The 27424-nt window shown below is 52.9% G+C and overlaps 1 protein-coding gene across 2 annotated transcripts; it reads right to left on the bottom strand.

The window, feature by feature from the left end:
• Positions 1-198: 198 nt before the first annotated feature.
• On the bottom strand, positions 199-25677 carry Tmprss6 (transmembrane serine protease 6). Of its 2 annotated transcripts, none has more exons than XM_057792413.1 (17): positions 25443-25677; positions 21680-21813; positions 20817-20884; positions 20122-20300; positions 19833-19874; positions 14759-14963; positions 14006-14142; positions 12558-12670; positions 12225-12334; positions 6709-6854; positions 6261-6359; positions 5422-5535; positions 4181-4297; positions 3752-3920; positions 2514-2785; positions 605-741; positions 199-357 (listed from the first exon to the last, which is right to left on the bottom strand). In XM_057792413.1, exons 1-17 carry the CDS (start codon positions 25675-25677, stop codon positions 199-201), a joined length of 2436 nt encoding a protein of 811 aa, XP_057648396.1. The 2 variants fall into 2 exon arrangements, with proteins under 2 accessions (XP_057648396.1, XP_057648395.1); XM_057792412.1 differs by having other exon boundaries at positions 605-728; positions 2438-2785; positions 25443-25641.
• Between the last annotated feature and the right edge of the window lie 1747 nt (positions 25678-27424).

The raw sequence follows: 27424 nt of genomic DNA, 5'->3' as shown, positions 1-27424 counted from the left end.
TGAAGCCAACAGAGGCTGGTCCCTGGATCTCAGGCGATATCCTGACCCCCAGCTGGCATGCCTTCTCTGTGCTGTCACTGGGGTAGGCCTGAGGGAACAGGCCTCAGCCGGACCCCTCGCCCCAGAATACTTGTGCCCTGGCTGGGTGGGTGCCCTGAACTTGGGCTGGAGGCAGGTCCAGCTCTGTAGACCAGCTCCTCAGGTCAGCACCTGCTGAATCCAGTTGATCACACGTGTGACACGGGTGTAGACGCCAAAGAAGTTGGGTCGGCCACAGCCCAGGCCCCAGCTCACCAGCCCTGCCAGGAACCAGCGGCCACTGGGCTCCCTGCACACCAGCGGGCCCCCAGAGTCACCCTGAAAGAGGAGTGGAGAGACATGACTGCCTCAGGGGAGGTCCCCCCCTTCAGTCCTTCCCTGTATGACCCAGGCCCAAGGTTTCAGGATATCAAGGAGCAGAGCCAAAGACCCTTCCACCCCAAGGGTCTGCTATGTGCCTGTGCAGCCATGGGCAGCCCCCTCCCTCTCTGAAGGCCTCAGGCTCCTCGTCTGTAAAGTGGGTACAGTCATCTTCCCCCACGGCCCAGACCCCGCAGATCATTACCTGGCAGGCATCCTTCTTGCCCTTGCGGTAGCCAGCACAGAGCATGCGCGGGGTCACCTGGTAGCGATAGGCTTCACTGCACAAGTCTTGAGGGACCAGCTGCACATCCACCTTCTGCAGGGTGCTGCTACTGGGACCTGCAGGGAGGGCGGCAGCAAATGGAAGGGGCTGGGAATCTGCTCCCGCTGCGGCCGTCCTGACCTCGCGGGAGCCCTTCCCACTCTGTCCTGTCACTGCTGGCTCCTCTGCATGGCTTGTGATGGCCGAGCCCTCACCTCTGACCCCTGAAAAGCCTGTTAGGACATGCCCCCTTCTTCCTTCCTCTCAAGGGCATCCAGGCTGGGGCAGACTCCCTCTGTTCTATTGTAGCCCCAGGGGGATGCTATCAATTATATGTATGAGCCTCTCATTGGACTCAACTCCTTAGTGGCCCTTGCTGTCCAGCCCAGATCTTGTCCCGGAGAACTATGGGATAGTAATCCACCCATCCAGTTCTGGGCCAGACACTGGGGTTTTGATTCTAAGATGTAGGTGGGGAGGCTCCTCCTGAATCCTGTGGTGGCCTTCAAGGCACATCTGCTCCAAGGCCCTCCTGTAGCCACACCTGCCTCCCCTCCAGCTGGGAACTGCTAACATCCTCAGGTCTTTCTCGCTGACACCACCAACACCTGGTTGCCAGGAACGGCTCAGTCAGTCCAGGCTCAGTGGAGACCCCCTCTTCCTGATGCTTTCCGGGCTATGCTGGGCAGGTGCCTCCTCCAGGCTATTTCCTGTTCCTGTCTTTGGTAGCTCACACCATAAGGTGTTCTCGTCTTCCTGCCCCATGTCTACCTCAATGCTTGACACATAGTAGGTGCTCATGTGTGAGCAGCCAAGCGAGGACCCCTTGCTTCGTCTCTGTCATCTTAGCCAAGTCCCCTCTCTGAGCTTCAGCGTCCCCCTCTTTAAGCTATCTCTGCAGAGGCCGGGGTGCAGCTGGGTGGTGGAGCAGCTGTCTTGGCACACGGGAGGCCCTTGTTCAATCCCCAGCACCATACCACAGCTGCCCCTCCTTCTGGGTGGTAAATCACCAGCAGCCAAGGTTGCAGTCGACTCTGCAGTTAAGCCTGCCAAACCTGTGTTTGCAGAACGGGGAGGGGAGAGCCTCTAAAGATGGTACCTCCTGTCCATTAAGGCCAGGAGGGGAGAAGACCCTTTCTAGCAGCAGAAGCAGAAAACTCTGGGCCCTAGAGAGAGGGCAGTCTTAGGTCTGAGTCCCTGCTTCAGATCCCTTGACTGGGTGGCTTTCAGTAACTAAGGACCCAGCCTCAGTTTTCTCATCAAGGTGGCGCACGCCTTTAATCCCAGCACTCAGGAGGCAGAGGCAGGCGGATCTCTGTGAGTTCGAGACCAGCCTGGTCTACAAGAGCTAGTTCCAGGACAGGCTCCAAAACCACAGAGAAACCCTGTCTCGAAAAACCAAAAAAAAAAAAAAAAAAGAAAAAGAAAATGGGACCAAAAATAAATAAATAAATAAAAAGAAAGAAAGAAAGAAAGAAAGAAAGAAAGAAAGAAAAAAAACGGGGCCATAATGCCCACCCCACCCCCCCCACCTCCCAAGACTGAGTGGCTTATATGACATTTTCCCGTCAATCCAGTCTGTAGTAATTAAGAGCCCATCTGACCCCCACCCTCCACCCCAAGGTTCATACAGCCAAGTTGGGGCATCCCTGCCTATCCCCTATGACTCCTACTTAAGTTCTTCAGTACCTTCCAAGGCAAAGGAGAGACCCATGGGCCATATTAGATTCTATCTTATAAAATCCAGTTCCATTGATCCCAACGTTGGAGGGCCTGGAGATGGGACCCTGACAGCCCTCCCCCAAGCCTGCACCTGACATCCCAGATCCCGCGGCCTGCCCCTGCTCACCGCCTTCTCGCAGGGCTCCCCAGCCCGTGATCCAGCAGTGCTGGCCTGGCTCGAAGAAGTGAGAGCGAGCAGGCAGGCAGACGGGCCGCACGGTGGCTGAGTACACCACAGGATGGTCCAGCTGCAGCAGGGCCACATCGTAGTCATGGCTGTCCTCCTCATGATACGGGTGCAGGAACAGGCGGCTCACCTTGAAGGACACCTCGCCTGGCCAGCGTGAGTTCTGCCGCATCTTGCCCAGGAACACAGTCCATAGCCTCGGGGAGGCCATGCTGGGTGGGAGGCAGGGGAAGGCATCATAGCCCAGCTGCTTTGTCTCCTGTCCAGAGACCGGGTTGGCAGCAGCCAGCTTTCCCCCTGTCTCCCTCTGTCTCCCTTCTCTCAAACCCCTGGCTGGTGTACAGTGCCGACTGAATACATGCCTGGGTTCTCCCATGAGCTCCACCCTCAGCCTCATCTCTCTGTAGCGAAGCCTGTCCTTCTCTAGGCCTCAGCCCTACCATCTGCGAAATAGGAACATTCTCTACTTCCATATTCTTAGGAGACTCTAATGAGACACATAAGAAGAACCCAGTGCCAGCCTGGGCTAGTGTTTCCCTGTTTGCAGCCCACTTTGCAGATTGGAAGCGGGTGAGGGGGTCAGTGGCATAACTTGTGAAGAAATTAGCAGAGAGGTAAGAAGAGCAGGTGGACGGGGCAGAGTGTGCCTGGGGAAGACCAACAGCCCCCCAGAAGCCAATGGAGGACACAAGAGAGTTGGCGTCTGTTCTAGGGACCTGAGGGGTTTGGGGTTCAAATCTGGTTAGGACTGGAAGAGGTTCAGCTCACCAGGGAAAGAGGTTTGGGGGCCAGTGAGATGTCCCTGAGAACTTCCCTGGTCCCACCCAGCACCCAGTAGGGGATATGGCTTGTGACCAGCTTGGGCAGTTGTCTCCTCTACGACCTCCCTAATGTCCAGCGCAGCCCCTGGCACATAGGAGGAGCACAGTTGTTGGGTCACTAGAATGAGTAGATGATTGTGGCATCAACTTAAAGCCAGAGGAGAGCACAGGAAGGTTGAACAACAAGCCTAGCATCACACAGCATGTTTGGGGCGGTGCCGGACCAGATCCCACATGTCATGGCAGCCAGTCAGGGGCTCTTCTCTACCTTTTCCTCTGTCTGCATACGGTCTGCACACACTGTACCTCCCGTGACCATCCCTCCACCCACCTCCAGGCCCTGTGTTATCCCTTCACCTGTCCTCCTGGAAACAGTGGGCTGCCGTTAAGACCCAGCGGTCAGCGATGAGAGCACCGCCACAGATGTGTCGACCCCGAATCTGGAGGCTGGCCTGCCATGGCCACTCACCCTCAGAGGACACAGACCCGCCCACAATGCGGCTGGAGGGGCCCTGGAGGCCACAGTCTAGGGGTGGGAGAGGGCCAGGGGTGGACAGAGAAGGAGGAGGGGAGGAAGAAAGACTAGTGAGAATGGAGACAGAAAACAAAGGAAAGTGATGGAGAGACGTGGGGGAAAGGAGAGATGTGCCCAGGAAGAGGAGATAGAGACAGATAGGCACAGAACAGGCACATGGTGCCACTCCCCTCCCGTGCCCCCCCTCCCCCCAGGATCCCTGCCCCCCCCAAGGCCTGGTCTTCATGCACAGCTGCAACGGGCAGGCTCACCGCAATGTCGCTCGTCTGAGCCGTCACTGCAGTCCAGCTGTCCGTCACACTCTGGGTTGGGCTTCTTCACACAGCTCCGGTCCTCACACTGGAAGGTGAATGTCCCACAGGGCACTCCTGGGATGGAGGGGACCAGGCAGGCCACCGAAGGTGGGTCTCTGAGCCCCGAGAGAGCCTTCCAAAGTGAGACCCGGAAAAAAATGGCACCAGGAGAGGCCAGGAGACTAGGGAGTGGCCTCAGTCACACCAAAGGGTTCCCCAGGTCTTCTCTAGGGTCTCCTCCCACCCCCATGCAGCCTGGTCCCATTGATAGTGAGGCTGTGTTCCCTCTCAGACTAGAGCTGCTTGACCTCACACTCCCATGATGGCCCTGAAAGCAAAACCATGCTTCTCCTATCACACTAGAGACCCAAGAGCAGGGCAACGTTTCCCCAGCAGTCAAAGACTCCCCCTCCTTGTTGTCATGAACATCCCAACCCCACCTGCTCTGTGCCTGTCCTCGCTTCCTTCCCTCCAGCCTGTTCAAATTCCATCTCTCTGCAGGGCCCAGCTAAAAGCTTACATCTAAGATGCCCATCTAAGATCCTTCCCACACTACCACACGGGGTGTCCCAAAGACTTTTGGTCACCTGTCACGTCTTCTTACTAAGAGGGAACCCATTGGAGCGTAGGTACCACATCACTGTTGTCTTATTTCTGCCCCCTCACTGCACCGGGCCCATCACTTGGTAGCCTGCTAGTGCTGGTTGGTTTGTCAGTTGGATGGGTGGGTGGATGGATGACCAGGTGGCTAGCAGACTGGCTGACTAGTGGAGGAAACAGTGGTCTCCTAGGGAGATAGTTGTGTATACACAGAGATGGTTGCCAGGTCAGTGGACCGATGGATGAGCATGCAGTTATGTGAAGTAGTGAATGGAAAGGGTGATCCAGAAGTCAAGATGGAAGGGAGGATGGATGGATGGGAGGATGGATGGATGGGTGGGTGGGTGGATGGATGGATGGATGGATGGATGGATGGATGGATATTACAGTCGGATAACGGGTGAGTGGATGACTGAATGGATGTTGGATAGTTGGGTGAATGGATGGATACACAGACCCCTGAGCGGACAGCTGATAATGCTGTCATAGGTACAGTGGGTTGATGGTATTTGAACAAGAAGACAGAGACCTCTGTAGTAGAAGGTGTTGCTGTGACCTCCCTTTGATCTCCTTGGAGACCCTGGGCAGGGTCCCCCTACCTTCTTGGCACAGCTCTTCATCACTGCCGTTGAGACAGTCAGGCTGCCGGTCGCACACTCGAGGCAGTGAGATGCACGTGCTGTCCTCTCGGCACTGGAACATGGCTCTGCAGACTGTGGGCACAGAGGACCAGACCGGGGCTTTACAGTGGCAGCAGATGCTCCCTGTATCATGTGTCCGCCATCACAAATCCTTCTGATAGCAATCCTGGCAAGCCCCATTTCATTGGTGGGGACAGACATGAATGATGTGTCTGAGGTCCCCAGACATTCAGGGTCAAATACGAAATGTCTTCCTCTGGTTCTCTCCTCCCAGAGTGAGAACACAAGGCAAGTGCGGAGCATGACAGCCCAGATACCATAGCGTTCTGATGCGTGGGTTGTGAGTCTAGGGGCAGAGACTGGCATCTCTCACAAGTATTCCCGAAAGCCCTGGAGACCACCAATTCCCGCCTCGTGCCAGAGTGATGAGGGCCCCATTCAAGGAGAAAGATACAGGATTCCTACCCTGGATCCCATTCCCCATCAGTCCCAGGCCCCAAACCATCCCTGCCTGGTCCTGCCTCCCCCCTCTTGGTTATTTTTCAGAAGACTAGCTAGGACAGATAACTGGCGTATTTGCCTGTGACAAAGGGAGAAATCTGAGCTGAGGGTCACAGCTTGTCCCAGACACTGCCTCAGGGGGTGGCTCTGAGGAGGCTACTTTCCCACACTGCCTCCTTGCTATCCTGACACAGTAAAAGAACCCCGGGTTCTTGGGTGCTCATAAGGGGGACTCATGGGGTAGAGTTAAATCAGTGCGAGGGGGAGGGGGAGAGGGACAGCAGCAGACTGCTCACCGCAGTTCCTCTCATCCAGGCCATTGGGGCAGTCCTTGATTCCATCACAGGCAGGGACACACAGTCCATTCACGGAGCAGAGGAACTCTCCAGGGCAGGCTAGAGACCCACGGGAAGCCATGGAAACAGAAGGGTACCATTAGGACACATGACATGAAGTATATGAATCTATATCCTCACACGTGATCAGGTACCCATATACCTGCTCCAGTACCTATGTCCATGGCCCATGCAAAACCACATCCATATGACACACACAAAGAAATACATGGAACTGTCTGCCCAGTGTGCACGCGCTCTTACATGCGGGTGTGCCAACATACACACACACACACAGACACACACACACACAGCACCCTCATTGTAGTCTAGCCTCATAAATGTTTGTGCACATCTGGGGATAGCAAAGGGGCAGGGTAGCCACCTCCCCCTCCCCCGCCGTACTCACGGTCTGACTGGTTGTACAAACTGTAGTACACTTGCACACCAGGGCCGGTAAGGGAGATCTGGGAGGTGAAGTTGATGGTGACACCAGCCGAGGCCACCATGGGGATCCTCTCCGCATATGGCTGGAGGGTGCGGAAGCCACACAGCCTAGGAGTGACCAGGGATGGCTCAGACACATGACTGGTTTCCCAGCCAAGAGAAGGAACAGTTGGGGTCCCTATACACAGACAGGATGAGGACCAGGCAGCCAGAAGCAGCCCCACCCACACCGGCTCTGTCTTGATTTTCCTCTGCTGACTGCCTGCTCAGTCCAAGTCATCTTCTCGAGAGGAGCTTGTTCATGTCACATCCCTGCTCAAAGACCTGCAGTGGCTCCTCCCCATTGCCTGTGGCATAAAATTCAGTGCAGATTCTAGCCCCAGTCACCCAGAAGCTCTGAGAATCTAGCAAGTCGGTGGCCTCCGAGTCTCTCTTTCCTTGTTCCATAAGGAAAACCATCATTCCTGCTGACTTTGGGGTCTACAAAAGGCTTCTGCAGAGGCGGAGGGCCTGCCTGGTCAGTGGGCTGGCCAACTCTCTGTAGACTGCTGCCCCTCACCTCCCCACCAAACACAGGGGCTTGGCCTTCTTGTTTACAGACAGTTGACCAGCCCACTGACCAGGTAGGCAGGCTTCCTTAGCCCACAGACAGATGACTGAGGAGCAATACAAGGTAGAACAAGAATTCAGGCCCCTCCAACCGAGCTCCCTGCAGGAGGCGCTCTGGAGACCAAGCCCCCAAACCCCTGACCTTCACCATCAGGTTCCTGGTCAGACTCTGGCTTCAGGTGCCTGTGTGGCCTCACACCCGCTCATAGTTCTCAGAGTGCAGTCCAGAGACCTCAGGAGGCCTAAAAGGCATCCTAAACGCCATCGCTCTAAGGCTGCTTAGCCCTTCTTCCCCCAATCTCTCGCCTCACCCAGCAGAATTCTCCAGACAGGTGATTCGTACCCCATAACCGATGTCAGAGAGGGGTGTGAGGGTGCCAGACCTGGACTATTAAACCAGTCATTAAATCTTCAAAAGATTTGGAGGTTCTATATTTGTGCCACTAAATGTTGGGGTGCTCCATCATTTCAAGGCAAATTAAGGGGTCCTGAGAAGGAGCTCACAACACAGCTGCTTCGTCACAGAAAGGATCACCACCAGGGGGTGCTGGGAGCAAGCCTGGCCTTTTGTGCCACTGCGCCCCCCTTTTGTTTTCAAGCTAAGGAAACATCGGTTCTTGTGGACGAAAAGATAGAATCCTACATTATTATCCTGAGAGGACGGCCCTGGGAAGTGGGCTGTGCATTTGGGAAACGTGATTTTTCAAAAACGTTATTTACATTAAAGCACACATTTTAAAGGAATCGCAGTAGTTTCCCCTCACGCATGGGGAGACATTCAGACCCCCATGAACACCAGAAATTCCAGGCAGTGCCAACTACCTGTACTGTGCTCTCCCTATACTCACGTCAAAGTTAAGTCTCTCTTTGTAAATTAGGTTCTGAAAGAGAGTGGTAACTAATGAAACAGGTTTGCTTCTGAATTTTCCGCTTAAGTATTTCCGATCACAGATTACTATGAGTAACAAAGAGGGAACTGATGAAGCACACATTTCTGAACTTCTCAGGTTTAACTCCTGACTCAGGCATTTAACCTGCATCAGCAAGGTTGCTGGCCAGACAGTCAGAGCCCAGGCGCTCTAAACAAGATGAGTACCACCAGGGGGCGTCCTGGAGCAAGCCCAGACCCAGGCTAAGGGAAATCCCCACTGTGTCTTGAGGGGGTTATTTATATAAACTTGTGTTTTAGTTATGATAACATAGTTATTACAGACTGCTATACTTAGAAAGGGCCCCAGGATGTTGACAGGGCGACTTGGAGCACCCCTGAACAAATGTAAGATTCAGGCATGTGGCACTGTTCCCATGCATGGTCCTCTGAGATTCCCGCCCTCCATTCCTCCTGTCCACCAGGCCCTCTCACCTCTGCAGCCAAGTGCTAGAGTCAGAAGGTGCTGGGGCCCCGTGTGGCCTGCCTTGCTGTCTCACCCCTCTGAGTTTGGGGAGAATCTTTCCCTTGGGGCTTACTTAGCCAGATGCTCGATCTGGCATATCAGCAGCTCCCCACAGAGGGGTTGGAGAGATGCTGGGTGGATAGGCAGAAGCATGGGGAAGAGGAAAGGAGGGAGGAGGGTCTGGGCCTCACATGGCACATGCCTTCTAAGAACAAGGGACAAGCTGAAGGAAGAAAGGCAGAGAGACAGCACTGAGGAAGGGACAGTGGCTGGCTCTGTGGTGGCCAGGACATTTGACTAGCACTGCAGAGCTCAGTTTGATGTAACTTTGTCACCTGACAAGCTGTGTGACTTTGGGAGCAGCAAACTCCAGGCCTCAGTGTGTATGGTGGTGGCACTGTAATCAGGCAACAGCCATCCCCTGCCCCCACCTCCTTGCAGGTATTTCCAAGAAGACCTGGAAAAATGGTTTTCGGGAAAGTGACACCTGACACAAGGTGACAGCACATGGCACTGGCCACAGGGCCTTAGGGATGCAGAAGGGCCACCTAGAGCCAGGCAAAGCCACAGGGGGGCTACCATGGGTCTTATCTCATAGCTGGAAGCTAGCAGAAAGGGTCAGGCAGGTCACAGGAGAGTGACATCACAGGAGAGGAAGTAAGGGCAGATTCCTGGAAGGGGGGAAGCCGTCACTGCGGTAGCACCCAGCAAGGAGGTTCTGCGAAACCTAGCAGCCAGCAGCCGGATCTTACAAGGACAAAATTCTCCACCACCTACAGGCCACGGGAGGATCCTGCCAGGGCATAAGGAAGAGCTGGGTGAAAACGGTGGATGGGGTGGGGGCCAAGAGTGACCAGCCAGTGGGAGGGCCCCCTTGGCACCTGGGGGCAGGGGCTGAGTCGCCTTTCAACTGTACCCCTCAATGACTGGGCCAAAGGACCTAGTCTCCCTCTCCCTCCTCCACGTCTCAGGCCCCAGCTACCCACACAGCAGATTTTCCAAGACACACTCTTCAGAGAATTTCCCAGCAATGACATATCATTATCAGCCCACAGTAACCAGAGACCAAGGCCCCAGGCCTCCATTGTGTTGCTCCCATCATGCCTTGTCTTCCGCCAGGCATGACCTAGGACCAGGAGATCGGTCTCCGCTGGGGGGACCCTTCATCCCAAGTGAGGGGCTGAGATGAGGTGGGACTTTTCCAGCCATTCTCAGAGGAACTGGCGAGAGCAACAAGATGGCCTCCTGTCCCACCAACAGGCGGGTGCCCTGGCTAGGAATGGCTCTCCTGAGAGATAGCACGCCATAGGCTGCTTGGAGCCTTTGTAGGGACACATCACACAAGAGTGAGCACTCTCGCAGGTGTGCATGCACATATGGACAGATACAGCTGGCAGTCATGCCCCAGGGGCCCCAGCTGCCTGAGCTCAGTGATGATGTCACAAGCCACAGGGGCTTTTGGCAAATGACTCAGCCTCTGGGTCCTAGGCAACAGTCCTGAAGTTTACAGCTGGAAACCCGGTTTGGAGGAAGGACATTTTGTAAAGTGACAGGGTCAGGGGCTGTACTTGATGAATGCATTCATTTACTCATGAATTAACAAACAGATAAAGGACGCTGTCATGCAAGGCAGTTTGGCCCTGACTCATCACGTAACCCCATTTGCCATGGCATGACTCAGCAGAAAGCCAAACTGATTCTGATGCCATGTTCTTAGACTTCAAGCTTCATAGCCATGAGCTGAACAAACCTCTATTCTTTATAAACCACCCTGCCTTGGGGATTTGGTTATAGTCACAGAAAACAGGTAGAGACATGATCTCAGCATGCCATCCTTGCTAGATTGTGGGGTGCACATAACCCCTTTTCAGGCCTGCCTGGAACAGAGTAAGGACCAGTTAACAATCATGGTTGGTATGTTCTTCGTCTACCATCATATTGAGTCTTCAGCAAAAGGGGTTCTATGTCTCACACCCTCTGTTTTGTAGAAAGGTCCTCCCATTTGCCACAGCAGGTCTGTGGAGGTCAAAGAACAACTTTTGGGAGTCGGGTCTTTTCTTCTACCATATTGGTTCTGGGGATTGAACCCAGGGGGCGGGGCAGCTAGCACCTTTACCCACTGGGCCTACTTCCAGGCCCTTTCTTTTTTATGATTGTTATTGGAGATTACTGGGGTGAAGCCCAGGGATTGCTACATGCTAGGTGAGCACTCCATCCTCAGAGCCCATCCAAGCCTCAGCATACTGAGATGAGATCCTGAGGCAGGGAGAGGTAAGTGCCCAAGAAGGAAGCACGGGAGCCAGGCTTGGAGGACCAGTCTTCCTACCTGGAGCTGGTGACCACTGGGAGTGGCCTTACTGTGACCCATCTGGGTGACTCCAGAGAAACCGGTGCCTATGTTGAGCACTGAGCTCCAGGGTTCACAGCACTTGGCACAGGACCAGCCTCAACTAATAGGATAGCCAGGGGCACAGGGTGCAAGAGGGTGCCAAGCCCAAGGCTGTCCCCTCTCCTTCTGGATTCTCAGAGATAGAGACATGACTCAGGGAGGGGTCGTGACTGAAAACACAGCGCCTTCCATCACGGAACTCCAATGCCAGGGTTACCTAGGCTCTGACAAACAAGCAAGAGACCAGCTACTCTCAGTGTGGTCTGGTGGCTGAGGGAGCTCTGTGAAAGGGAAGGGAAGCCATGGCAGCACCCTCCTCCAGGTGGTGGGAGACACCTCTGTTCCCTAGATGTCACAGGCTTATGTCACAGTGAGCCTGTCACCCCAACAGCATGGGCCCACATCAAGCCTGGGCATCTTAACCTCCTTTCTGTCACCATCCTGAGGAATTGGGAAAATCAAGCATTGCCACCCTATCTAGAATAAGAACAACCAACAGGCAAACAGGACCTAGTAATGTCCTCGGTTCCTGGCCCTGGGGGACTGTCCATCCTCACCCTCCTGGCCAACTCCAACCCTCCCCCCACACACCTCACGCCTCAGCTCCCTCTGTCCCCTGCAAGCTCCAAGAGGATGTTCTTAGCTTGAGATTTCCTTGCAAGGAAGCCAAGGGTAGGAACAGGGAACAGGGCGAACACTGCAGGGAACACAAGTGCCCAGGGCCACCCAGAGAACGACTGTCCCTGTGGAAACCAAGAGCACCAAAGACTCTACAGTCCTCTGGCCGTAGGGGGTGGGGGAAGGCTAGCAGTGCCTGTGTGCTCTCAGGCACCCTGCACTCCCCCCCCACACACACAGTTGGCAGATCTCTATTGACTCTAACTGGGATCGCTGTATAAGACACCTGTCTGAGACCTGCAGGGCATCTAGAGAAGCTGGGCTGGAGTGGGGGTGGTCAAGACAGTGGGGACAGTCAGAACAGTAGGCTCGCCCAGCCTCAGCCTCCACTCACTCTCCTATCTCCCAGGCCAGGCAGGGTAAGGGGGCTTGAGGTCCCTGTGAGAGAGGGGGAGGGGAGAAGATTACCTCCTGTTCTGGATCACCCACTGGCCTTGGGTACACAACAGGTTGTATTTCTGCCTCCTCAGTGCATAAGCATCAAACCAGAGCGCCAAGCCGTAGTCCAGAGAGGGTACCTGAGAAAGAAGGACAGGTCATCTCGTATATCATAGGGTATGGCCAAGTTGGGGCACCAATTCCCTCAGATAAACAAGCTACAACCACCACCATTCCAGCAGGCTTTGTACTTAGCCCGTGAGCCCTTGGGCAGGACAGAATGTCACCACCTCCCATCCCAGCTGCTGAAGCCCAGTGGATTGCTCTGGGCAGAGGGAAGGCTCCAGGTGGGGTGGAACTCACCGTGAGATGCCAAGAGCAGTGGGTTCTGGGTGAGTAGTAGCTGGGGTAATAGGGTGTGTGGAGGAAGCCCTGTAGATCCAGCCGGCCCTCCAGTGTCAGGTTCACCTTGCAGTCTGGGTCCAAGAACAAGTATCAGGCTGGGTCCTTTGACCCTCCAGGGACCTCACTGCACCCCACTGCCTCTAACAGCAAAGCCTGGAGCCAAGCATGACTATGTAAGTGTGCCTCAGTTTCCTCATCTACAAAATGGGGAGAAGAGTGCTCGCCCAGTAGTGAGCAGGTGCAAGGGGCATAGCGCATTCTATCTGCTGACCGGGTTGATCTTGCCGAGTGACCTGAGCAGTGCACTTAATAGCTTCACAGCATGTGAAATATGCTCACAGCAGACCTCATGGTGCAGCTGTGGAGGGTACTGCACTTAACAGCTTAACAGCATGCGAAATATGCTCACAGCAGGACTCACGGTGCAGCTGTGGAGGGTACTGCATTTAACAGCTTAACAGCATGCGAAATATGCTCACAGCAGGCCTCACAGTGCAGCTGTGGAAGGTAGGCTGCTCCTCTGCAAAGAGGTTTGGAGGGGCTGAGGGCATAACTCCATGCTAGAGCATTTGCTTAAAATGTGTCAAGGCTCTAGGGTCCATCCCAGCACCACACACACAGACACACACACACACCACACATATATACACACAGACCACACACACATATCACACAGACACACACACACCACACATATATACACACAGACCACACATATCACACAGACACACACACACCATGCATATATACACACAGACCACACACACATATCACACAGACACAGACACACCACACAGACCACACACACACATACAAACACACAGAGAGAGATGAAATTTAGACAAGAGGAGGTAGGGCTGGTTGAGTCAAACAGATAGAGGCTCAGGACTCAGGGGGTGGAACCTCGGGTTCTCTAGTCACTTCTCCCTGGACTATAGACTGTAGTGTCTGGGAACCCAAAGAGAATACCAGTTGTTAGAGCCTGCAGGGTCCAGGAGTGTGAGAAGAAACAGACAGACACGGCAGGGAAATAAACGCAGCTATAAATAGCAAGGGGCCCTAAAGAGGCCCCAGCCCTAGCTTAGGTAGAGTCCTCAAGTTTAGCTCTGCTAACCCAGAGGACAGGGTGGTGTGGGACGGGAAAAGAGAGGCAGAAAGAGGGCAGATGAGGCTATGGAAGAGCCAAGGAGAACACCTGGGGGTGCTGTGCCAGGACACCTTTGCCAGGGCCCAGTCTCAAACTTGCTAAAAATGAAGTTAGCCTTAGGAGGAGTGTAAGGGGAAAGGAGAGGAGAGGAGAGTGAAGACTTCCGCACTCATTCCATTGCTAACAGGAAAGGTATAAGGCATGGCACCAGAGACTAGGGCCCGTGTCCATGCCCCCCTCTGTCCCTGGGAACCCTCACCCTGGAAGGCCACAGACTTCACTGAGAGCATGAAGGGGTCATAGTAGCTGTGCAGGCCTTTCTTCCACACCACTGCCATGATGGAGCCTGACGCCAGCACCTCCATCACCGGTTCCTGGCGGCTGCACCCATAGACCCTGATAGGACAGAGAAGAGTGCAAGATGGTGTGACCAAGAGACACGGGAATGACACCACCTGTTCCCCAGCACAAAGTAAGTCCTCAGCAAACAACAGCACAACTCAGCACTGCCTGCCCACTTCCTGAAGAGCCTTCTGCCCACCCTGGAGGAGAAGGTCACAATGCTCACATTTCTTGGATATTCTCTACCTGGCACAGATGGTGAGATATGGGGGTCTCACAATCTCGCCAAATGGTGAGCAATGGTCTACACCCATTTTACAGATCGGAAAAACTGAAGTTCAAAAGGGCAAAATCCCTGTCTTGAGGCACACAGCTAAGGTGCAGCAGAGCGGTGGTTGAAATACCAGGCTGCTGCCAGATTCTAGAACGTTCTAATAAGCCATGTGTCTTCACAAAGTGGACCCTCTGGATCACCTACAACAACTGCTTAGTTACATTCTGGATAGGGAAACAAACTCTGAGAAGGGACCACTGCTTGGCGCACACCCTCTGGCTTCCTCTTCCACTGCCCCCCACAGCAGCCATATGGGCCTGAGGCAGCAGCACCTGATCCAAGCATACAGAGTGTGACCTTTGACCCCGGGTCTCCCTCAGCCGTTCATGGACTCACGAAGTGATGAGTCTCTTCTCCAGGGGCCCGGCTGCATCATACATGGCCACCCGGTCTCTGCAATCCACCTGGGTCCACTCGAGCCGCACTTTGAGCATGAGATCCTCAGGCCCCTGCAGGTGCCACAGGCAGCTAGAGGCCTGCTGGTCAGGCCCCCTCAACCGGAGGACCTGGCCTGGCTTCACGTAGCTGTAGCGGTAACAGCCTGAGGTGGAGAGGGATAGAGCCCTTAGCCAGGAAGAGAGACTGGGAATGGCCCCAGAGGCTTCCCCAGCCATGGTAAGAGGGCAGGGAGGGGAGGGGCCGGGTCAGGCTTGGGCGCTCACCTTCCTTTCCCCTGTAGCTTCTCTGTTCAGCGCCCCCCCCCCCCACTCATACATTCACTCATTTATTCGACAAACACCCTGAGCCCTGTGTGGCGGAATGAATGCTAGATACAAAAAGCACAGAAGATGCAGGCCTTGGACCCAGCCCAAGGTGCAGGGATAGCAAGGAGGGTCATAACACAAGCGGAGAGGCCGGAAGGGAACTTTGCAGAACCTTATCATGGATCAGGTCTTGCAAGAGAACAAGGAAGACACAGAGGCCAGCCCGGATCACATCAGGACCGGCACTACTCTGTCCTGTGGCCTTAGGGAGCCATAGAAAGCTAAGCAGGGTTAGGCTCTACAGGCTGGCATGGATTCCCCCTGGAGTGACAATGAGCAGGCTGTACGCTGAGGATGGTGGTCCACACTCACAGGAATGCCACAGGCTGAGGACAGCACACACTGGGGTACTCCGCACGGAGCCAGAAGTGCCTTAAGCGGTGACTAAAAACGGTGACTGATCTTGTGGCCGTGAGGAGAGAAAGGGAGAGGGGAAAGCTCTGTGGCTTGTTGCCCCCCAGCTGTCCCCACTGGAGGCTCAGCCCCAGCCAACCTCACAGCCACCGGTACTTCGCACCTCCCCTTGCATCTCAACCCACAGACCCCACACCCCAGGATATCCTCCCCCGTTAAATTCAACCTAATTTAATATGTTCCGTTTCCTTATTAAGTATAATGAATTAAATGCGCTTAGAAAATGTAATTTACTTAAATCTCATTTCATCCATGAGCTCGGACGCCATGCCAGAGCCAGCAACACTGTGTCTCTGGAGCACACAGGAAGCCTGGCCCTAAGCTTCATGAAGCAAGGAGGCCAGGCACTCTGCCAGCAGCAGGTCTGGGGCATCTGGAACTGAACCTGAGGTGGCGGGAGGCAGTCGGGTGTCCCTAAAAATCACCCTGGCGTTGACATGCCTCAGCTGTGTGACTCTTGAGTTCTGGCATACAGAAACAGTCATAATCCATGGCCTGTCAAAGGCCAGGAAGGGTCTGAGGTTACAACCTGTCACTCAGCCCCTTCTGCCCTGGCTACCCAGACACCAGTGGGGCACAGTGCCTGGGCACAGGGGCTGCCCAGGCATTTGCTTGGAGTAGGGAGAGACTTCTCTACTATCTGGCCTCTCATAGGTGTCTTCTCATGGTCTGAGAGGCCATGTCTCCTCTGACCAAAGTGTTCTTCCCCTTTAGACCCAACTCCCAGCTCCCCAAGCTCACGCTTGACACTGGGCCTCTAGGAAGACTTTGGATGCTGGGTCAAGAGCTGCTACCTCCTTCTTCCCTGGATTCCGTTATCTGGCTCCGTCCTCTGCCTTGCTGCTCAGTCCACCTCCATCCCCTGCACAGAATTGTTCTTTCCCTTATAGCCTGTTGGGTCTGGCGCTGAAGCCTAGCTTGTGATACTGTGTGTGTGTGTCTGTCTCCCTGTGGGGATGAGAACTCTTCCCCGAAGTTGTGTGTTGGAGGGGATCAGTCACCCACGTAAGCCATAGTGCAAACAGGGGCCTGGCATGGAGGATTCAGTCTACTAGAAAGGTTCCAGAAGGCTGGGTGTGGTTCTGACCTCGTGACTGGCATGCATGGTCGCTGGGTTCAATCCCAACACTGAAAAAAAAAAGAGGGTTCTCATCCACCCTTTTTCCTCTGTGTCCTGGAGGGCAGGGGGTCTGCTGGGTACTCACGTAAGCAACAAGCACAGCTCCACCGCCAGAAATGCATCAGAGCAGACATGGCATAGACCATGGCCTGCATGCTGACATGGAGGATACCACAGGACTGGCTTCGGACGCTGGCTGTGGTTAGCACTTGCTGCCGAGACCCAGAACCATCGATCCTGGGCCACCCAGGGTGATCAAGCTGACACTGACACCTTGCTGACCATGACCTTTCAAAGGAGCCCCATAAAGCAGATAAGAGGAGGGTAGTGGCGTATTTGGGGTGTTATTTTCGTTTTGACAGGATCTTGTTATTGTAGCTCAGGCTAATCTCAAAGTCCCATGACCCCGCCTCATTCTCCTTAGTTCTGTGATCAACACATGTGCCACCCCACTCAGCTGCGTGATGCTACAAAAGCCATCTCCTGGGGTGAGAGATAAAGCCACACAGGGGGAAATAAAGCAGAAAGAGGGTTGTGCCAAGAGCTTTCCCGACCACACACAAAGCTCTCAATGTGGCACCCCTGGGTCCTGAGGGGCCAAGGTCAGACTTTTTTTTATATTAACACTAAGACCCCTGTTTTTTCTGTCTCCTGGAGAACATAGCAGGAGAGCACCTTAACCCTGTGACCCGTGATGTCACAGCAGACCAAATACAAACACCCACAGAGCAGCCATTACTGACACCAATGGACAGATGTCACAAGACCGTTCTTCAAAGCAAATTGGTTTTAGGGAAAACTTCCACTTCTTATAAACGTATTTTGTTGATATGAATGGGCTTGTTGTTATTTTAAAAATAAAGTCCAGTGTGGTGGCCCACACCTGAAATCCCAGCACCCAGAAGACTAGGGCAGGAGGATTGAGAGTTTGGGGTCTGTCTGTGCTACATAGAGAATCCTTTCCTTAAAAATAAAAGTTAAGCCTGTGCAGTGGCAAACACCTTTAACCCTAGCACTCAGAAGGCAAAAAGCAGGAGTATCTCTGTAAGTTCAAGGGCAGCCTGGTCTACATAGCAAGTTTCAGGACATCCAGAATTCTACAGAGAGACACTGTCTAAAATAAATGTATAATAAATCAATAAAAATTTAAGTTTTACTGTTCAACCGATCAACAGATGACTTCTCAGTGTTTCAGTTTCAATTGGTAAATATGGCTACAACTTGTGGGAATGAGTTCCTCAAAGTCCTCAGCAACTCCTGGGGGACCAAGGAGTCCTGAGGGGCATTGCCCTAGGTCAGACAGGAAAGAGATGATAGAAATGTCAAAGGCTTTGCAACTTAAGAGGTAAAATTGGGGTTGCTATGGGAAAGCTTCTAGAACAAGTAAGAAAACATGTTTGCACAAGATCTTTCCCCATCATTTACAAGTATGAAATTACTGTTAGCTTATAGACCCTCCGGGCACATGGCACAGCGGACTGCAACTGCAGCTCGCTCACCTGTGCCCAAGCCCCCTCGAGCAAGCAGGAGTGAGGATTGGCCCAGATTCATTGTGACTTCTGGAGACAGGCTCCTGAGGGCTGTGTGCTAAGGAAGAAGCTGCTAAGCCACAAGTGATCTTGGCTCGCTGGAAAAGTCACTCCAAGGTCAGAGCATCACTGCTGGTGAGACAGCAGCCAATTTGTATCTACTGCAGTGTCACTGCGGATTGACTTGCACAGATGACAGATGGATGGATAGGTGTGCTTAGACAGAAGATAGTTGTACACATAGATGATAGATACACAGAGAGGGGATAAATACACAGATAAAGGTAGGTGACGAGTAGGGGGATGATAGATATCATGGATAGCTAGATGATAGGCACATAGAACAATGATAGATAGACAGATGATAGGTAGATAGAAGATAGACAGACAGACAGATAGACAGATGATAGATAGGTAGACAAATGATAGATGGATAGATAGATATATAGATAGATAGATAGATAGATAGATAGATAGATAGATAGATAGATAGACAGACAGACAGACAGACAGATAGATAGATAGACAGACAGATGATAGATAGGTAGATAGACAAATGATAGATAGATAGATAGATAGATAGATAGATAGATAGATAGATAGACAGATGATAGATAGATTAGATAGTGTCTGGCCAGCAGGGCAGAAGGAAAGGAGTCAGAACAGGAGTAACTAGGATTTTAAGCTGTCTTCCTCACTGAGAGGAGTTGGCACTCACTCCTACTTCAGCTCTGGGTGGAAGTGGGCTCTCAACCTTTGTAATGCTGCGACTTTTTAATACAGGTTCCTCATGTTGTGGTGACTCCCAACCATGACATTATCTTTGCTGCTACTTCATAGCTGTAATTTTTTGCTATTGTTATGAATCGTAATGTAAACATCTGATATGCAATCCCATGTAACTCAGAGGGGTCGTGACCCACAGGTTGAGAACCACTGCGGGCTTGTGTTCAGAGTCACAGGGTGCACTAGCCTTCCTCAGTCCATAGACTATATCAGTCCATAGACTACAGTGTGCACAGTACCCCCAGCATTGCACAACAGGGTGTTCCGGCTGGCACCTGGCTTCTCAGGGCTCAGCAAGAAGCCAGTGGGGCCTCTGGGAGAAAAGCAAAGTAATACTGGGCAGAGAGAGGAGCGCAGGTTAGCCCTGCTGAGGAGAGAAGGATAAAGATAGAGTTCTTGAATAAGCCAGAACTATCCTCTCTGACAGATCAGTTTAAATGCTGAGTGACTGAGGGACCGAGCATGGATTGGCAAGACTGTATCTTCAGTAGGAAAAAGGGTGGGCAGGCAGGCTGAGTTGAGTGCCAGGCAGCAGGCATAGGTTTCCCCATGACTGACCTACAGCTTCCTTCACTCTTGCATCCAAGACACAGGCACACGAGCACACCTCTACCTGGACCTCCACCCCTCAGCCTTGCTCAGAGCCCTCGCCCAGGCCCACCGTGACCTCCCCCAGTGTCCCTAGTTCAGGGCTCTCTGCCCCCACATTGGAAGCCTTGGGACCCCCAACAATTGACCAGACAAGAAACCCTCGGATTCAAAAGGAAAGAGGCCAAAGCAAGGACACAGCAGCGTACCCAGCATGGAATTCAGTACGGCTATGTCGTTCACACTGGCTTCTGTCAAAAGGAAACGAACACACAAATAAACAAGGGCAAAGCCAAATAAACAGAACGCTGAAAATAAAAACAGGGAAGAGGAGCCAAGCCAGGCTCGTCCAAGGCCAGCCCCCCATACCACCTGCCCCCGCCCTCTGTCCTGGCTCCAGGGTCACAGGGGGTCACCTAAGTATCCCCCCCCAGGAGGGGATAGCCTCCCCCAGCCCTGCTGGTCTAATCACACCAGGGTTCCCATCCCGGTACTGACCCAGAATCACCAGGCTTTCGGGGTCCACCTCATATTCGGTCCTATAGGAAGCCAGGGCCGAGCTGTTGGACAGCAGCTCCCCCACCAGGAGCTCACGCACCACCTCAGGGCTCAGTGTCAGTCGCTGGTACTCAGGGATGTCAAGGATAAACCAGAAGAAGCAGGTGAGGGATCCCTCCCTATGCAGACAGAGGTGAAAGGGACCTGCAGCCTCATCCCTGTGCAGCTCTCCACTCAAGGGAACAACTGAGACTCAAACCCACTGGGCACCTGCTAGGCTTTCTTCTCATTCTCTCCCATAGGAGGAGAGATTGAGTCTCAAGAGGGTCATAGACCGTTTGGTAAGTGGTAGAACCAGATATGACCAGGCAAGCCAAGTCCTAAACTTGTGTTCTCAAGCATACTTCCAACGTAGGCCCACCTACATGAGACATCCCCAGTCCTGGTATGGTGTTAACCACGTCACAACACGCCACCCTCTGTAGATAAGACCAAGTCCAATAAAGGGGAACCACATGCAGGAGGCTACGGTCTCTCTCTGTGCCTCAGTTTCCCCATGTTCTTGTTTTCTTTATTTTGGAGTTTTGAGGAAAAGTATGATTAGGACATTGTGTCAGAAGCCTATAGGATCCAGCCCTCCCTGCCCTTAGAGCTGAGCCTCTCACCGGGGGGCCATTTAGGCTGGGACGACTCACCCAAAGGAGTAGATGGAGCTGGAGTTATAGTAAGCATCCAGACGGGTGCTGGCAATCAGCTCTTTGAGCTGTGAGAAGGGAGACAGGTCCCGGTTACCCCCCGTGGTGGCATGGATGCTGGCTTCCTAAGCCCCTTCCTTGTCATGTGCTCTTTCCAGCCTGACATGGAAGCCTTGGCTGAGGGCTTGCCACCAACACAAGCCAGGGTAAGCCAGGCACAGCCCTCTCATCTTGTCCCCCACCACACCTCATCCTACCCCACAACCTCCCCTTGCTACAGTCTCATTTACATCCTGCAAAGCCCCAGTCCACTTTTGGGTCCTCTCTCCTTCTCCCAGTGACCTCTGGTATAGCCAACCCACTGTGGGAGTCCCGCTAGCCTGCTGTTAATGAGCGAGGCAGAGCCAAGGGCAATGAAAGCGCTACCAATAGCCCTGTACACCTGGTACCCAGTATGAAGAGCCCTGCAGCTGTCCCCTCTCTCACACAGCTGAGGGGTGCATCCAGCATTTCTACCTGCCCCCCTGAAATACAGTCCTGTGCCCAGCTGAGAGGGAAAGGGGCTAGTAGCCCACTGTCCAATGTCCGATGGCCATTGCACTGTATGAGGGGGCAGAGCCCTGGCAATACGAGCTGCACAGTCTCAATGTCCCTGCTGTACTCCTGGCAAGAGGCAAAATCAAGATTTCTTTCCAGTCAGTTGAATCCTGGGCATGACCATGCCACCTCCAGCACAGCCCCTTCCCATGGTGCCCGGGACAGGGTCTACCCCAGTAAGCACTCTCTGCAAAATGATGGACAAACTCACCAGACTCACCTTCCCACATTCCCCCGCCGGGTACTGCCTTCCCGCCCCTCCTTACCATCTTCTGGGCTTTGGCAGTTTCACTGCGGAAAGCACTGGACTCTCGTCGGGCCAGGTCCTGGGAGAAATGGCGGTTGAGCACCCGGAGGCTGCCAGAGTACACCTGGCTAATGGTTACTTCTGTCTTGTACCCTGGGCAGAAAGGAATGGGTTACCAAGGAAGCATGTCCGAAAGTCCCTTGCCTCTCTCACCTGTCACTCAAACCCTCAGCATGTCCCTGGAGTCTTGTGCTTCCAAGGCAGCACTGTTAGCACTCTGCTCTGTACCCCCATCCACCAAGTAATCCAGGGATCCCCAAAGTGCATCTAAGCATCCGCTGTGTTGGTCAGTCTGGAAATGGGAAGAGGGATAAGGAGAGGGAGCGGCTGCATGGACAAAAGGGATGCCTGCAAGGACATGGACACGGGGAAGTGGGAATTGTAGGCACTGGGGAGAGCTGTGTTCTGCACAGTTGGGGTCTGAGGGGATTCTTGAACATCCAGATGGAGCGATAGCAACAGTGATAGCAGGCACCGTGAGGACAGACCTGAGCCGGGACAAGCAAATGTGGAAGTCACCAGGGATAAAGGACATTTGACCACTAAGGATGCCAAAGAAAACTAGGTGGAGACCAAAAGGAGAATTTTCCTGGGGAGAGGATGCTGGACAAGTGAGAGCTGAAGGCAAGGGCATGGGCATGGCAAGAAAGACTGCATGCTCCTGGCCCAATACAACGAAGACCACCTGGATCCAAGATTCAAGGATGGCCATGATAGAGGCTAAACGACCTGGGGCTGGGGTGGAGCAAGATCTGGCTCTACCGGGCCTATGAGAGCAGACATTCACTGGAGGTCTCCACACTACTTAGTGCCTTCTCAGAATATTGCATTGAGAGATGAAGCTCAAAGGAGATGCGGAGGATGAAAGGGTCCCAGTGTGTGAGTAAGATGGATGGGATTGAATCCGGTTTTAGACGGGGAGGGTGGGAGGCAGAGCCCACATCATAGGAGGGCTGGTGTCTGGTGTCTTGAGACCTCTTTTCTGAGAGGCTTTTTTCTCAGGGAGCAAGAGAGAATGAGGTCAATTTGGAGCTGTAAAACGACTGAGAGAGGAAGGGGTTCAGCTATTAGATCCCACAGAGCCTCAGGAAGCCGGGCACCTCCCAGACACAGTCATACTGCTCTTTGTCCAGTCATCTGCCCCACTTCGCGCTGGCCCATCATCCCTCCAAGATGGGTGTGGCATGCCTCCCGCTTTTCTCCTCACTCAGTGCTGGCCTGGGTAGGGGGAGTTATCCTAACAGCTCCCTCAGGGGGTTCTTCTACTTTGAACGTTTTATGGGGGTGGCATTTTCTAATTGCTCTTGCCTGGCACCCTGGGTCTTCAGCCCCAGGTAGAACCCCATTGGGGCACAGGAGGAAGGGTTAGAAAGATGATTGCCAGGTGAGTATCTAGCTCTTCATTCCTGAAAACAAGTTACCCAGTAACTTACTGAGACAGCCCTCTGGCCTCAGAATTTGGGGTGCTGGCTTCCTGCTGGTGGTGAAGGGCCCTTTGCCTGTATTACTCAGCTCTGAGAAGAACCAATGAGTCATCATAAGACAGTCCCTGTTTGACATGGGGACTGTGATGATAGTTTTGTGACAACTTGACACAAGCTAGAGTCATTTGGAAAGAGGGAACGTCAATTGAGAAAATGTTCTCGGCCTGGCGGTGGTGGCGCACGTCTTTAATCCCAGCACTTGGGAGGCAGAGGCAGGCGGATGTCTGTGAGTTTGAAGCCAGTCTAGTTTACAGAGAGAGTTCCAGGACAGCCAGGGCTACACAGTGGAACTCTGTCTCAGGAAAAGAGATAGAGACAGAGAGAGAAGAAAAAAATGTAGGAAGGAAGGAAGAAAAGAAGGAAGCAAGGAAGTTCTAAAATAACTCTTAGGCAAGCCTGTGGGACATTTTCTTAATTAGTGATTGATGTGGGAGGACCCAGCTTACTATGAGAGGTAACACCCTGCACCAGTGGCCCTGTGTGCTATAAGAAAGTGGGCTGATTAAGTCATGGGAAGCAAGCCAGTAAGCAATGTTCCTCCATAGCTTCTGTTTCAGTTCTGGCTTCCAGGTTCCTACCCTTACATTCCCGGTGATGGAGAGCTACCTGGAAGCATTAGATGAAATTAACCCTCTCCTCCCTACGTTGCTTTTGGGCATGGTGTTTTGTCACGGCAATAGAAACCCTAAGGTAGGGATCTTCAACATGGCATCTTTCTCTCAGCTGAGCTGGACTCTAGACAGTGGATCTGTCTCCCTAGAGCTGTTACAAGTGAGTATAGCCTCCCAGGTCCTGTTGATGGATCTGAAATTTTACTGGTATGCGCAAAAGAATTCCATCTAAATGTTTAACGGAAAGCCTCTAATCATGTAAATAAGCTGAACTGTCTTTTCTGGGGTTTCTAGCATCCTAGGCCATAACAGGCATGTAATAATTGTATTTGACACCATAGTGGAATCATGAGAACAGAAGCCATCACCAGAGCCTAGCACAAAGTCCTGTGCCTGGCACTGGATGGATGGATGGATGGATGGATGGATGGATGGATGGATGGATAATAGATAGATGGATTGATGGGTGGGTGACAGATGGACAGATGGATGGATGTTTGGATTATGAATGGATGAAAGGACTTATGGATGAATGCTTGACAGGTGGCAGATGAATGGTTGAATGGTTAGATGGTTGAGATGCTGATGGATAGAGGCTGGATTGATGGATAAGTGAATGAGTGGATGGTGGGTAGACGAATGGTTGATGAATGGGTGACAGATGGTTGGATGGTTGGATGGATAATGGAGAAGTAGATGGATGGATGATTGAATGGATAAATGGATGAGTGGATGGTCAATGGATTGATGTATGATGATGGATTGTTGGATGAAATGGAAGGCAGAGGGACAGATTGATGGATGGATAAATTAATGAATGGATGTTGGTTGGATGGGTGGGTGGATGGGTGGATGATGCTTGGACAGATAAATCTTCTACATCATATGGGGAACATTTTCACAGGTACAGACTAATCTTATCATTCCACTTCCTTCTATGACCAAGAGCTGGAGGTGAGCTATCTCCCACCCGCATCCAACACTCAGGAACACCAAGCTATGAATGCATGGACAGAAGGGTTTCTCTGGACCCAGAGCATGGCCAGATGCTCCTGTGGCTCCATGGACCGCTTGAGGGCTATGATATCAGGTCCAAAGAGGCAAAGTCAGATACGAGAAAGAGGTTCCCAAGCCTGGGTGCTGTCTAGTGGTCCCCTTGGTTCTCCATGCTTAGCCCTGGAGATGCAGAGGTGACGAAGCTGTAGTCCTCTCCCCAGAGGAGCACCTTGGGCTCAAATGAGCAGAGGCATTAATTGGTACCAGGTCCCGTGGGTACCTCTGGGCCTCCTGCAGCAGAGCACGTGGCTTTGAGCCCAAGGGATAATCCTGGAGTGCTGTAGGCAAAGAATGGGGTGTGCACATACCCTGGCTTGTTCCGACCCAAGAACTGGGTGCTAAAGAGTCCACCCTCCCCAGCTGAAGGAATCAGGGAGCAGACTAAGACATGGGACTTACCAAGGTCCAGCAGAATTCCCACCTTGAGGAACTCAAGGAGAACAGCACCACAGAACCTGGAATTCTGGCCCAGCCTACTGTATACACACACACAGAGCGCTGGCAGTCTTTCCTACATCCACCCTGAACCCTCCCAGGGTACCACTCCAACTGGGCCCTCACTTTCTATTACCTAGGAAATACCAAAGCATGACTCCTGCTGAGGCCAAAGCAGCCAAGATCAACAGTAGTGGCATGAAGCGGGCGTAGTCTCGGGCTTTTCTCTTGGTGTTTTTGGGGTTCTTGAACATCTCCTCTGGATCAGCAGCTCCCTCGCCATCACCTCCATCGCCCTGCCCACCAGCTGCTTGGGGGACCTCAGCGGTGGGCATCCTGGTAGAACAAGGAAGCTGGAAACATCTTGGCATCTGCAAGGGAGCCTTTGCTGAGACCCAGTGGTGCCCAGAAGCAAGGCAGCACTCCTGCCCTTTGCACGGAAGGGCAGGGACTTTGGAAGTGGGGACTGAGAGTGACTACTGAGCAGCTTACAGGGAGCAGAGGTGGTCTCAGGGGGACATGCCAGAAGGCAGGCGACAGGGCTAGATGGTTTGACTCCCTGTGGGTTCTAAGGTAAGGCTCACAAACAGATGGGAGCCATGAATACAGACTTCTGCCACTTTCTCAGTGGCTTCCCTTCCATGTGGGGGCATGTTTTTCCTTCCTTGGAGTGTCTAACGCCCCAATCGACATATGCACCCCAGTCCCCAGACACTCTGAACCATCCCTGTCCTCCACCCAGACCTGTTGCCCTGCAAGGTTCGGGGGCCTTTGCTCTCCTCATCTCAAAAATCTCCTGGGACTGAGGAAGACCACAGAAGTTCATGATCATCTCATTCCTTCGGGAGACATTTTACATATCACTTTATTTAATCCACAGATTGCCCAGGATATGAACAACTGTCCCCATGTGTTCTTCTCCAGCCAGCCCTCCCCATGTAAGCCTCTTGGGACTTTGAACCCATTGGACCGGTGAAGAAAGTAAGACCCATGTGTCTTGGAAATAACTCAAGCCAGGATTAGCCTAGCCTCATTTTCCTGGTGTATTTGAATGACTGGGACTAACACAAATGAAAACAAATTGAAGCTCAGAGAGGCTAAGCCCCTGGCTAAAATCACACAGCAGCAGCTGAGTGTCCCCCCCCCCCCCCCAGTCTGGCTATCTCCTCTAATTATCAAGTCATAGTCAAATGACAATGGGAGGTCACCCTTCCTAGTTCCTTCTGTTGCTCTATCTTAGATACTCCGAAGAAAACTTTGGACACAGAAGGGCAGTACCCCCCCCCAGGGCTCCAACACAGATACACACATACACACACACACACCACAGCAAGGATTCCAGTTCACTGGGTTGTTGTTTTCTCTCCTTGTGATGCCATCTCCTATAGATGTCACTGTGACCACAAAGTGCACCCTCAGAACATGTGTTGGTAGGAGGAGTCACCTGGACTCTTGGAACGGTCTTCTAGCTAGGCTGCCTGCTTCCTGTCCCCTTCTCTGACACATCCTCCACATTGTCACCAGAAACTCTCCTGCCCTCTGCCCTCATCCACCTGCTGTAAATCCCCCCATGACTCCCAGTGCCAGGGCATCCAAGCCTGCTCTCCCTTCCTCCCCTCCCTCCCTCCCTCCCTCCCTCCCTCCCTCCCTCCCTCCCTCCCTCCCTCCCTCTCTCGCGCTCTCCTTTTCTTTGTTTCTTTTTGGTTTTTTGAGACAGGGTTTCTCTGTATAATTTTGGAGTTTGTCCTAGACCTTGCTCTGTAGACCAGGCTGGCCTCGAACTCACAGAGATCCATGTGCCCCTGCTTCCGAGCGCTGGGATTACAGATGTGCGACACCACTGCCTGACATGCCCATTCTCTCTTGTCATAGGCGTCACCCTTCATTCAAGACCTTGCCATGAGACCTTATGCTAGTGAAGCCACTAAGAGTGGAAATCCTTCTTATGTACTGTCTTGCAATGGGTTCAAGCGTTCAGGGTCCTTGGTGAGTTAAGTCACTCACCTCCTGGCACCCTGGGTTAAAACCAACAAACATACCTGGCTTTGGGTCTTGTTTCTCTCCATCTCCCCTTTTAAAATAAGATCTGGGGCTGGGGAGATGGCTCACTGAATAGAA

This window comes from Chionomys nivalis, chromosome 17 (assembly GCF_950005125.1).
Source record: "Chionomys nivalis chromosome 17, mChiNiv1.1, whole genome shotgun sequence".
NCBI classification, from domain to species: Eukaryota; Metazoa; Chordata; class Mammalia; order Rodentia; family Cricetidae; genus Chionomys; species Chionomys nivalis.
Note: the sequence above shows the minus strand (reverse complement) of the source record. Positions and strands in the feature narration are given on the sequence as shown.